The sequence below is a fragment of the Neophocaena asiaeorientalis genome, unplaced genomic scaffold, assembly GCF_003031525.2.
Source record: "Neophocaena asiaeorientalis asiaeorientalis breed wild unplaced genomic scaffold, Neophocaena_asiaeorientalis_V1.1 scaffold135, whole genome shotgun sequence".
Classification (NCBI taxonomy): Eukaryota; Metazoa; Chordata; class Mammalia; order Artiodactyla; family Phocoenidae; genus Neophocaena; species Neophocaena asiaeorientalis.
Window position 1 is genome coordinate 1,918,735 of NW_020175190.1, and position 13,328 is coordinate 1,932,062.

The 13,328-nt window shown below is 46.3% G+C and overlaps 1 protein-coding gene across 1 annotated transcript in view; it reads right to left on the reverse strand.

Moving 5' to 3' along the window:
- Positions 1-6,587: 6,587 nt before the first annotated feature.
- PGM1 (phosphoglucomutase 1) overlaps positions 6,588-13,328 on the reverse strand; it is a 56,036-nt gene continuing 49,295 nt past the window's right edge. The window contains exons 9-11 of the mRNA XM_024764767.1: positions 12,205-12,388; positions 9,629-9,763; positions 6,588-7,253 (exon numbers count right to left, since the gene is read on the reverse strand). Of these exons, the coding sequence (XP_024620535.1) occupies positions 7,164-7,253; positions 9,629-9,763; positions 12,205-12,388 (409 nt within the window). The 3' untranslated portion in view covers positions 6,588-7,163. The remainder of the gene's footprint in view (positions 7,254-9,628; positions 9,764-12,204; positions 12,389-13,328) is intronic.

The following is a 13,328-nucleotide window of genomic DNA, read 5'->3' on the forward strand; positions in this document are numbered from 1 at the left end:
TTAAATTAAAGAAGGCGAGTTGAATGCTTTGAAAGTGCTGTACAGCTTTAGGAATCATGAAGTCAGACACGGGGGACTGTTACAGGCGAGGCTGCAAAGTGGCAGATGGAAAAAGCCAAAGTGTAGAAAAAAGCTGGGGTCATGAACTTAAACTACTGAAATCAATCTTTAATTCACTTCTGAGTTTAAAAATATCTGTACAACTATTTTATTAATATGTTTTGTACTATTTCTGAAATCAATTGTGATTTATCTCATTTAATAGTAACTACTAATTGTCTGTATATTGGGCACATTTTTTTTATCAATTTACAGATTGGCTGGTCTATTTTCAAATAGGCTTTCACACCCACAAATGTTAATTAAACATTTGTGAAAGAAAGTAGGAATATTCCTCAGAAGTAGCAAATAAGTTTTCATTGACATTCCCACTACCATTGATTAATATATCTTGTCCAGTGCATTGTATTGAGGTGTCTGGGGCCCTATCTGGACTTAGTAGAAATAGTGCTGCAATTGATTAGTTATGTCTGCCATGGGCATGGGAATGTGAAATAATAACACATGTCTATACTTAGAAAATTGACAAATGGATGTTCTTGGCGAAAATAATTTCAAGATTAAATTCATTCTCCTGCCCACCTGACTCAGAATGGTATATTTAGCGGTGGGAGGGGGTGGAATATTCAAGTATTATGACAGATTGTGTTTTCCATAAGATGGCTACAGAGCTTCCAGCTCACATGCTCTTCTGCAATGTGACCTTGCCACTCCTCCAAGAGGTAGAGTGTAATGCCCCGTCCCTTCAATCTTGGCTGGCCTGAGTGGGTCATAACCAATTGGATATAGCAGAAGTGAGGCTGCCTGACTCCCGAAGCTAGGTAGGAAAGGAATCCCAGCTTCTGCCTGGCTCTCTTGGCATACCTGCTCTTGGGAAGCTTCCTCTGGGAAGCCAGCACTGTGCTGTAAGAAAAGCAAGCTACACAGGAGATCATGTGCAGGTCAAGCTGTCGACATTCCCAGCTGAACCCAGCCTTCAATTCTGAGAGGCTCCAGATGATTCCTGCCCATGGCCTTTGAGTCATTCCCAGTTGTTCTGGCCTTCCCAGGTAAGGGCTCAGACGTCATGGAGCAGAGACAAGCTATCTCCTCTGTGTCTGCCTTCCTGACCCACAGAATCTGTGAGCATAAAAATATTATGCAAAAGTTTAACACCACTAGATTTGGGGTGCTTTGTTACACAGCGATGGTAAACCAGAAGAAGCATCCCAAACACCAAGGGTGGGTGCTGGTGGCGGGTCTGCTTTTTCCTTCATCTTGATTGTGAGAATCTGCACAGGACAGGAAAACTCTCAAAGTTTCCATTCCTTTATCTGGGATAATAATAGCCTTCTTATCACAGTACAAAAATGAAGTCAGAAACCAATAGAGACTGAGCTTTTATGAGACAGGGTGTTTATGAAACAACACCGTCATGAAGAGCAAATGATTGCTACTCTTGACTAGCCTTTCCATCGACTGGAGAGTGGCACTCTGAATCACGAAAGATGTGCCTTTGGGAAAATAGTTATTACCCCACTTCCACAAATCCAACTTAATGGATCTAGGTAGAACTTTCACATTTGGTAAAAACCAAACCAAAGCCCTCAAAAATTCCCACATGACAAGCAGACATGAGACATACTCTTGCTGGCGGTGACCTCACTTCTCTTAGATAATGACACGCCAAGTATGTGGGACTGCTTCTTGCCTCTGATAATAAGAATGGAGAAGAGCCTCTCAGCCTCCCAGAAGTACATGCTGTGTGCCCTTCCAGTGCGAGGCCCAGGGCCAGCCTGCCCACCTAGTCCCATCATGACTCCCCTTCCGAGAACCTGCTTGAGGTGGGGCTTTGGGGCTTGGGGCTGCCTTTGTTGAGTCTACTCCTTAAAGAAAAGTAACTCCTTTTGGATTCAGACTAAGTTGGTAGAACCCTCCTCCAGCTATACCCCCAATTAACTTTTGTAGCAATGGGAGATAAAATACTGTTTAACATGTAAATCTAGTTTTATTCAAAGTGACCATGATACATATCTCCCATCTCCTGCCAGCATCCCCCCCCTACCCCGACCCTCTGTCCTGGGTGCTTCTCCCCTTCAGCCTCTAAAGCTTTAGGAAAGAGTTCTTGGCTAGCCAGTCACTAGCTGCAAAAGTTTATCAACTCATTGGTCACCTGTAAAATGAAGCTAATCATACCTCACAGGTTGGGGAGGTCACAGCAAAAAGGAAACACTCTGCCATGCAACAAACATTTCATTCACTCTTTTTTTTTTTTTTAACATCTTTATTGGAGTATAATTGCTTTACAATGGTGTGTTAGTTTCTGCTGTATAACAAAGTGAATCAGTTATACATATGTTCCCATATCTCTTCCCTCTTGCGTCTCCCTCCCTCCCACCCTCCCTATCCCACCCCTCTAGGTGGTCACAAACCACCGAGCTGATCTCCCTGTGCTATGCGGCTGCTTCCCACTAGCTATCTATTTTACGTTTCGTAGTGTATATATGTCCATGCCACTCTCTCACTTTGTCACAGCTTCCCCTTCCCCCTCCCCATATCCTCAAGTCCATTCTCTAGTAGGTCTGTGTTTTTATTCCCGTCTTGCCCCTAGGTTCTTCATGACATTTTTTTTTTCTTAGATTCCATATATATGTGTTAGCATACGGTATTTGTTTTTCTCTTTCTTACTTCACTCTGTATGACAGACTCTAGGTCCATCCACCTCACTACAAATAACTCAATTTCGTTTCTTTTTATGGCTAATATTCCATTGTGTATATGTGCCACATCTTCTTTATCCATTCATCTGTTGATGGACACTTAGGTTGCTTCCATGTCCTGGCTATTGTAAATAGAGCTGCCATGAACATTTTGGTACATGACTCTTTTTGAGTTACGGTTTTCTCAGGGTATATGCCCAGTAGTGGGATTGCTGGGTCATCTGGTAGTTCTATTTGTAGTTTTTTAACAAACCTCCATACTGTTCTCCATAGTAGCTGTATCAATTTACATCCCCACCAACAGTGCAGGAGGGTTCCCTTTTCTCCACACCCTCTCCAGCATTTATTGTTTGTAGATTTTTTGATGATGGCCATTCTGACCGGTGTGAGATGCACTCTGTAAAAAAAACGTTTATTGAACTTTTACGATGTGGCAGGCATGGGGCTAGACCCTGGGTAAACATTGGTGAAAAAGGCAGCCCCTGCCTTCTGGGAGTTCCAGGACAGTAGGAGAAATGGAAAATAAACAGGTAGAGTGTGATAAGTGCTGTGAAGAGGATGCTGCTACGGGAACACTAGAAAAAGCTCCCAAGCCAGACTGGAAGCTCAGAAGCTTCTGAGGCCTGAGGAAGGAGTAGGAGTTGGGGAATATGGGGGAGGGTGGGGCGGAGGAGAAGGGTGATGCAAGCAGGTCCAAAGGCCTGGAGACGAGGGAGCACGGTATTTCCAGAGAACTGCAGGTGGTTTCACGTGGCTGAAGCATCCAACATAACGCAGAAGGTAGAAGAGGAGCGGGGGGTGGGATGGAAAGCGGCAGGCAAGTTTGCATTGGTCTTGTAGGCTACGCAAGTCATTGGGGAAAGAGCACTTGAAAGAGTCAGCGTTGGAAAGAGCACTTAGCCAGTGATGAGAATAGCGGATGAGAGGGGACAAGAATGAAGGCCAGGGGCCGTGAGGAGGCCTCTGCTGTAACCCAGGTGGGATGCAATGATTCTGTGCATGAGCTGCTACTCATTTCCAACTCCTTTTGCTGGGGGTTTAGAACATAGAAAGATGAAGGGTGTGTCTTTTACATATTATGTTTTCTGGAAGATTCGAACACAGTAAGGCCACTTTCTGTCCGATGAGTAAACAGGAAGTGCAGCAGCAGCAGCATGGGATGAGCTCTGAGGCAGAGAGGGCAGAAGGACCCAGGCCCCAGAGCTGGCCTCCGGGACACTGCAGTGAGCTCGGCCTTTGCTGTCATTCTCCATGAGGCAGGGCCCACGCCCTGGAAGCCTGGCCATTCCCTGGGCCTGAGGAACATCCCTGAACAGGAACCTCCTTCTCTGAAATCAGAGCTGAATGTCAAGAGGGAGGGGAAAAGTTGAAATTTCAGAGTTGGGCCCCAGACAGTTGAAACCCAATTATCTCGCTGTAGTCCTCACCACACCCTAAAGAAAACAGGCCTGACTCACGGACCACATCAATCCTGGGAGGCAGGGAAGCTTGGCTGTGTGCTGCTGGCCGGCGTCTCACGGTTCCGTCTCCCTGCACGCCTGGGGGCACGTGTTGGGGTGTCTCTCTAGAGGCCACAGAGGGAGGAAGGGCAGCCCATACCCCAGCCCATCCCACTGCTCCACGGCCCCAGACACCTCCCTCTTCCTCCTTTGAGCTAACGGCTCCCAAACCTATAGCCAAGTGGATCAGGGAAAGCAGCTCAGTTATGATCAGGTTTGAGGAGGAAATTCTTGAAGCCGCTCCAGGGGCCATAGACCCAGAACTGTGTACAGCTGATTCAACAGATGGGGGGTGCAACAAAGGGTCATGGAAAATGAGCGAGATTCAGGGTCAAAAGTCCACTTCTACCACATGGTAGCTGAAAACCTGGGGCAAATTACTTAAGCTTCTGTTGAGTTTCAGTTGCCTCAGCTCTAAAACGGGCACAAGAATGTCTTGCTTGGAGGGTTACTGGAAACCACCTTCTGAAACAGAAAAGGTGCTTGGAAAATTTGGATTTTAACAGCATGTGTTGCCTATACAACTCCTAAGGCACTTATCCTACACAGCCTTTCTTTCTTTCTTTTTTTTTTTATTGAAGTATAGTTGATTTACAGTGCTCTGCCAATCTCTGCTGTACAGCAAAGTGTCTCAGATATACACATCTATATAGTCTTTTTTTTAATATTCTTTTCCATTATGGTTTATCCCAGGGTATTGAATATAGTTCCCTGTGCTATACAGTAGGACCTTGTTGTTTAGCCATCCTAAATGTAATAGTTTGGATCTACTAACCTCAAACTTCTAGTCCATCTCTCTCCCTCCCCCGCTCCTCCTTGGCAACCACAAGTCTGTTCTCTATGTCTATGAGTCCTACACAGCCTTCTATTTGTGTGGGACTCCATTCCTCTAGCTAGTCTAACAGGCAGCTGGAGGGCAGCAACTGTGTGTTACACATCCTTTCCTTCCCAAGGCATCTCACACTTAAGGTGGTCAATACGTGTTTCCTGGCTGACTGATACACCCAGGTATCCATATCCCCAGGGTGGGGTTGGACAACAATGCCCAAAATTAATTGAGTTTCTGGCACCCAAGGCATCACCCTTTAATCACCAAAATACAGGGGCATTTGCACGCCTTTCTTCCACCTGTTAGAAGTAGTTGAGAAGTAGCCAGTTAGTACTAGAGGCAATACAAAGCATTGGTAAACCATGCAGGACTAGGGCTGCCCTGCCGGGGTACATGCCACCACCCTCCCGTGGTGCGAGCTTGGATGATGAGCTGAACCTCATCTCTAAAGCGGGGATATTCAGAGTACTTACCTCATAGCTATTGGGAGCATTTACAGAGTATATGGAAAGCACTCAGCACAGTGCCTGGTATAGGATTAACGTTCAGCAAGTATTCATCTTCCCCTCATCACTGTAAAAGCTCAGTTCGGTTTGCTGGGCTGGACTCCCTGGTTAAATGGCAACACTGGAAATCTCACCCCAGATAAAGACCCTGCCACCTGGAACGGGGATTCCACCCTGGGTCGGGGGGGGGGGGGGGGGGAAGTCCATATGGCAGGTGACTATGGGAAGTGCCTTCCAAACCATAAAATGCATTTCAAATATTTGTTTTATAGTTTTTGTTTTTCTGATTCTTTAAAATCTAGAAACAATATTGTAAACGTAATCCTAGTTCCCATTTATTTGATAACCTACCATGAATGAGATACTGTGCCCATGGCTTTTCACAGACTTACTTGCTTTATATTCTCAATGACCCTACAAAGTTAGAACTATTTTTCAAGCCCATTTTAAAGATAAGGAGAATGACATTCCAAGATCACTCAAGGTCTCAAGTGGTATTCAAACTCAGGTCTGTTGGCTCCCAAGACTATGCTTTTAACTACTAAGTTATGCTCGTGGGCTGAATATAGTCTAAGATGAATAAGATGCCAACGGGCTCAAGATTTCCAGCCAAATGCCAGAAATCCTGCTCTCAGATTCCGAGAGTTCTGTTTCTGTCCCCTCAACAGGCAGGGTGGCATCTCAGCACCACAAGGCACAAGACGGTGCTTTGCTATTTAAGATCTCCTGAAAACTATCTTCCTTTTCCTTGTTCCAAGTTAACCATGTCGAGCTTAATTTATCCACCTCCGAAGGAGCCAGGGCCCAGCTGACCCTGCTAAGATTTGAAATTATAGTTCTTGAGTCTAATTTTAAACCAAGCACAGAGAACGTTTTTTTTCTAGCTAGGACATCCAAACAAAATACAATACCACCCACCCCCTCTAAAAAAATCTGGTTTCTTTCTGAAATCAAAAGAGCATTTTGTAGGAGAGAAAAAAGACATACAGAAATAGTAGCTTATTTTGCTTTAATATCCCAAAATATTTGTGTGAATGGGACTATGCTACAGAACAAGGCAGAACTCTGTAGACAAGCACGTCTCACTCTGAGGAAAGAACTGATTGGAGAGAAGGCACCAGAAACTGCATTTTGCTGGATTATATGTAAACAGTAAATGGGGGGAAAGGCTCACAAAGGAGAAAGGAACTTGCGCTATCATTTCACGGGTGGATCCTAAGGATGGAAATTAGCCTTATGAGCTGATGCTCAACCTCCATCTTCCACTGTAGTGTAAACAGGACCTGGTGCTAAGGAGACAAACACCCACACACCAGTGGTGCACGAGGACACAAAAAGGAACTGACAGTAGTATAAGCCCCTGGGTCCTTTTTTTTCTCTTTCCTGCATGGCTCCTACGGGCATATCAATTGGCAATGCCTTGGAATTGTACCATTTGCAAATGACTGGTTAGTGGAAGAACCGAATCCTAAAAAGCCTGGGTGAATACACTTTGTTTCTGTTCATGCTCTTCAATCAGATGACTCGGAGGGCCTGGGGTGGAAGGATGTACCGCATCTGGCCTGTCTTCTTAGGTGATAACAGTGGGTGCAGTGCGTCCCGTCCTTTCCTGGAGTTGGGACAACTTCAGGGCAATAGAAATAAGGGGAGCCAACATGACCTGAGGGAGACACAAAGACAAAAACCTTTGCCATCACTTTCTCTAGACACGGATCCATAGCTCCAGCCCTGAGTAGGCCTCGAGCTCCAGACCCATGTCTGATTGCCTACTCCGATAACCCAAAGGCTCCTCAAACTGTGTAAGTCTAAAAACAAAGACATGTTCTTTCTTCGCAGAAAAACCTAGTTCCAGCATTCCCTATTTCAGTCAATGATCTATTACATAAAGCAAGTGAATGAATAGGAGTCATTCTTGACACCTTCCTCCCTCACATTCCTGTTGTCCAACCCACCAGTAGCCTAAGTGACTTATCTTCTACCTCTCTCCCATTGTCACCCAGTTCTCTCCACCCCAGTGCCACAGCTCTCGGTAAACCAAGTCCTCCCTCTTACCCGGAACAGGTAAGATGTGTTTCTGCACCCTCCTATTTGTTTCTCACACTCTACCCAAAGCACTCTTTTCAAAATACACCATCCTCCCATCTACCTCTCACTTAAGGGAAAAAAGAATTCTGCTGTTGCTTAAATAAATAAATATTTTAATATTAAAAAAAGAAAACTATGTATCTAGTTGAACTGCCCATTTTATAGATGAGGAAACTGATACCCAAAGAAGTGAAGTGATTTGACCAAGTGATTCAAGGGCAGAGCCAAGAGTAGTACATTTTCTATTGACCACTGTTGCTTTCCCTCGTCTAAATCTCTACCAGCTCATTACACCTGGAAGAAAGTTGGAGAACCGCTGTACACACTGGCATACCATTGTGCTGTACACAATGGCACACTTGCCATTCCCTTTGGGGCTCCAACAGTCCCAATGAAGTGCTGAGGCTGAGGCCCAGGGGAAAGGCATGTCCCCAGATAGAATGGTGGTACACCTGGGCATGTGGGCACCTTGCATCCTTCAGGGCCCTCCCACTTCCTGAGGACTATGGTTCAGACGAAACAACTCTCACTCATTCTTTGTATTTACCATGTGTCAGGTATTAAGACAGAGAAACACAACTTCCTTCCTCTTTTGCTCTTGCGCTATTATTCTGTGGATCTACAATGTAGACACCATCCCCTTTGATTTTAGTTTTAGGGATGTCTCAACACCACAGCAATCTGGCGATAACTGGAGCTAATGCCTGGCCACTGGAAAAACTGTAAACTTGAAGCACCCTTTCATTTCTCTCTTTTTGTAATAAAAACAATTGTAAGAGCCACTTTTCCTCAAAAGCTAGTTCCATATGTCAGGCAGTGTTCAGAATTTTGCCTTCATCATCTCCTTAAATCCCTGTAACAACTCTGTGAGGTAAGTAGCATTCTGCCATTTTACAGACAAAGAAACCAAAGCTCAGAACATTGAAAAGACTTACCCAGGGACACACAGTTATAAAGGAACTGAATTTAAAACAAGATCTAACTCCAAAACAGGTTAGAGAGATCAAAATCACTATGCCAGGGGTTTCCAAATGAGTTTCACAGGATACTAATTAGGTGTCAGAAGGAAAAGGGCTTTGTGGGAGAATAGACATGGCGAACTGGCATATGTACTGCAAGTCTGCTCCGAGCTTTAAGGCGAGGTGTGTGTCGTGAGCTGCTAAGACGGGGCTAACGTACCCCAGCACTTCCTAAACTGGTTTTGGCTCTGGAGCTCTGGTTGGGGAGCAGTTTCCAAAACAAGGAACACACATGGGGAAACTCTCCCCTGTGCGTCCCTGCTTCCCCATTTGGGTGGCTGTCCTCCAAGTTCTTTGTTCCACCTCTGGCTCCCAGGGCCCCTCCTCACTCTAACATACTTCTGGAGACACTCTGGGTGGGGCTGGGACCCCAAAATACAGGTTGCAAGTCCGAAGACTCTCCCATAAAGACCTTTCTTTCTGGGCCACGAAACAGTCTCTCCCTGCCTACCCCCTAGCCCTGACCAAATCTAGAGCCAGTGTATGTTCTGCCAGGGCAGGTGATGAGACCAAGCAAAGTGGCAAATAATCAGTGACAGACCAGAATACCAGATCAGGGGCTGATTTGAAAGATTAGTTCTCTTGAATCTGCCACTTAACCAGGCGTGTGAACCTATTAACTATTATTTAACCTTTCTGAGCCTCCGTTTCCTTATCTGTAGAAGGGGTATTAATAGATAAGAATAACAGATTTGAGAATGAAATGAGTGTATCCATTTGGGTAATGGGTTTAGAACAGAGCTTGGTGAATAGAAAATGCTCAGATAATTGTTAGCTATTATTGCCTTCTGATGCACTGAAGAAGACATGGAGGAAAGTGAGCCCACCTGTCTGATCATTTGAGAAACGGGTTGTGATGACAGGCGCAATGGAGCCACTACCCTTCCCTCCAACAGAAAGAACTAGCCAGGGCGCAGGGCCTGGGCATTACCTGGGGGTCCTGGTAGATCTTGGCGATGTCCTTCTCATAGCTGTCGACGTACAGTCGAACGGTGGCGCCTGCACTCCCGGTGCCGCTCAGTCGAAAGATGATGCGAGAACCATCTGCAAAAATGAGCCGCAAGCCCTGGGAAAGGTAACAGAGTTTCTTTTTTCCTCGCATGCTGGAAGAAAGATTGAAGGCTGACAAATTATGAGGGGTCTATTTGGAGATCTCATTTCATCCGTACTTGATCAGTCGGAGGATTAGATCCTTGAGAAACGGCCACAGTTGAGCCCCGTGAGTCTGCCCTAGGTCAGCCTGGGGGTTGGGCTCATGGGGGAAAAACATCCCCAGGGTCAGGCGGGAGACAGGATCCTGGGGAGGCTGGCTGACACAAGCCCTGCCCTCTCCATCCCACTTCCCTGTGATTTATGGACTAACCATTCCAGTTTGAAGCCTAATAAATAAGTTAATAAATAAATAAGCTGCTAGATACGGAAATCCGATTTCCAAATCAGGAGGGAAACACGGACAGAATGGGCTGAAACCAGAGCAGAGGAGGTTTCAGGTGAAACAGAGGAAGAACTCTTTGCAAAACACTGATGGAGAGCCTCAAAGTAGAACAGGGAGCCATGTGCCCCAAATGGCAGAGGCCAGCTATTCCGACCTATTGAGCCAGATCCAGCGGTCAGTCTCCACCAATGCCTGATGACTGAAAGCAGGGCCCATGTGGGTGCAATGCCAAGCCCCGCCCCTCTATCTCCTGCCCTCCGCCTTCCCTCTCTGGCCTCATCTCTTGTCCTCGATAATCTTGATTCAGGGAAAAAAGGCTGGGGACTCTTGAGGTAAGAAGGCTGAGCAAGACAGTTATCTGAAGACCCTTCAGTCTTGATGAGGCTGTCAATTCTTCCATAAAAAGAACTTTGCATAAAGCTGATGGCCTACCAAAAGGAAAGGTACTACCTCTCATCTACTATTTGTCACCAGACCCAATCCAGGGTTTAATCATGCCACTCAACACTGAAGACAGCAGATGAAATACACAGAGTACATTCCCACTTAGTCAACATGGGGAGGATACAGTTAATACCCGTTTACCATTTCCTGCTTTCTAGACACATACCAGGGTTGGCCTCCTCCTACCACAACTTTCAACTTGAAGCCTCTTAAATTTTTTTCACTTGATTGCAGATGCTATATCTACTTCAGAAGATTTTCCCCCCTCCCTGGTCTTCCATCTAAATGCTCAGACTTTCTGATTACAAAACGTGGAGCTGCTGACTTCCTCCTCTGAGCACAGAGCACAGGGCCCGTGCTCACGCCGACGCCCCTCCCATGCATACCTCAGCATCCCCCCTCTCTCCTGGTACATGCCGGATGCGGCGCAGAGTCAGGGTTTACTTTGCCTAAGGGTCTGTTCTCTCTCTGAAGCCTCACCACAAAATCTTCTGCTCTGCTCTGCGGCCCCCGGACCCCACCCTCCCCTTTCCTACACCCACCCTCTCCTCAACCCCAGGCCTCTCTTTTTCTAATTATCTCAGACATCATTTACGATCATCCATACTAGACCCAAAGTTCTCACAGATGGTGAAAAAGCATAAGGAAGAAAAGCCACGGGGCCAGAATTTTGACAAAGGGAGACTCCAGGCACTGAGGGTCACTGTGGCCATGCTCCATCCACTCGTCCACTACCTGCTCTCCAGAGAGAGACTTTAAAAAAGTCCTGCAGCCCAACTCCTTCAAAGCCTGCTGGATGCCTTGAGAAGGACCCAGCCAAAAATCTGGGTCTGGATCAGAAAAAAAGCTAATTGGACAGCTATAGCATAATCTTACCTCCCTCTTTATTATCTTTGTTTCTAAGTTATGAGTCCATTCTTTGACAACAACAACAGAACCAGAGGAGAGAGGAGCCTGAGCCCGGGTGTTAGTGAGAAGGGCTGACCCAGCCTGCACCCTGGGTGCCTGGTGCCCAGTGAGGGAAACGCTAACCGTTCTGTACATATCCAGACACGGTCCAGGGTCTCAACTGTGATGTCCTCCTACGCGCTGCTGTGTTAGGGTCAGCTGTGAGTCACGTGCTACAGGTAATAACAGTGAATGTTTCTAAGTCTGTAAATGGCTTGTCTGTTTTTCTCTTCTTTTTTAGAAATCAGAACATATCACAGAAATGCCTATGAAGAGGCTACTCTCATGCCACGCCGGCATTCTGCTACAAGCTCTTGAGAGAGCAGAAGGAGGTTGAGGTCTAAGGCAGCAGTTCTCCATCTTTTTAAGATTCTAGGGCTCTTTTCTGCACACACATTCAACATGACCTCTTGCATAGAATTCTGGAGAATGTAAAAGTCTTTCTGGAGTCTACACTAAGAATCCCAGAATGAGGGCATAGGGGTGTACGTAGAATCAGGGCAAAAACCATTTTCCCTACAAGTACCTGTGCAAATCATGTGTGACTCAGCAGACAGCCGCTTGAGAAAACAGGGCAGCAAAGGACAAATGACCAAGAAGCCTTTTTCTTTTTTCTCTTGAGATTTCAGAGACAAAGCTCTGAGGCTTCTCTCCCACATTGCACATACATCTGTTCCTACCTGATTTCTTGAAACACTTCCATCCACCGGATCACTGTATTCAAAGTTATCAATTTTCGCCACAGTGTAAACTTTATCTCCCACTGGGAACTGTTTCCCCACGAAGGAGCGATCAGAGATCAGGGCCTCCAAGCCCTTCATCATTTTGTTTGCGCCCTCGGCTTCCACCTCCTCGTAATCATACCTGGAAGAAATCACAAAGTTGAGGCCTGTGGGCTGACTTCAGATCACACCAACTTATATCACCACTTTCTACAGCATTTGTTTGGCCCTCCCCCAAACCATCTAACTTCAGAAGAAGCTGGCAAAAATATGCGCGTGTCATTCTCTGGGGATGGAGCAGACGAGGGATGAAAAGAAGGGTTTGGAGGGTTTCAGGAAAGGCTTAGGAGCTTCTGAATAAGCAGAAAACTCCCATCTTGGCTCTTCTACAGAATAAAGCTCTTAGAAGCTTCAAAGCCTTTTGAGAGAGATTATCTAACATTTAATCACCACATCCTGAGGATGTAGAAACAAAAGCAATGTTATCTGCATAAATGCACACGTGACTCAGGCACTGCTCTTCCAAACTGCTGGAGCTTCTATGGGATAAATGCTGGGAAGGGTCCCAGTCTGGGACCTGCCTGAGGCTGCTGAGATTTTGGATAAGGAGAGTTCCAGTCTCCACAGGAGCTTCCTCAAATAAGGCCAATTCTTTTTTTTTTTTTGGCGGTACGCGGACCTCTCACCACTGTGGCCTCTCCCGCTGCTGCGTTGCAACAGGCTCCAGACGCGCAGGCCCAGCGGCCATGGCCCATGGGCGCAGCCGCTCCGCGGCATGCGGGATCCTCCCGGACCAGGTCACGAACCCGCGTCCCCTGCATCGGCAGGTGGACTCCCAACCACTGCGCCACCAGGGAAGCCCAAGGCCAATTCTTCATTGACCAAATGAAGGAGCCAAGCCTTAACTCTTTTTTTTTTTTAAGCCCTAACTCTTTACACCTGAAATGCCTCCCTCCTCTCAGTGAGAGTGGATTCCGGTCCACAGCATCCACCCTGACAGAGGAGGCCTGGTGTGGATGCAAAAGGGCCAAGAAACAAAAAGTACATCACAAATGAAATTCTATGACTGTTACTTTTCCTCC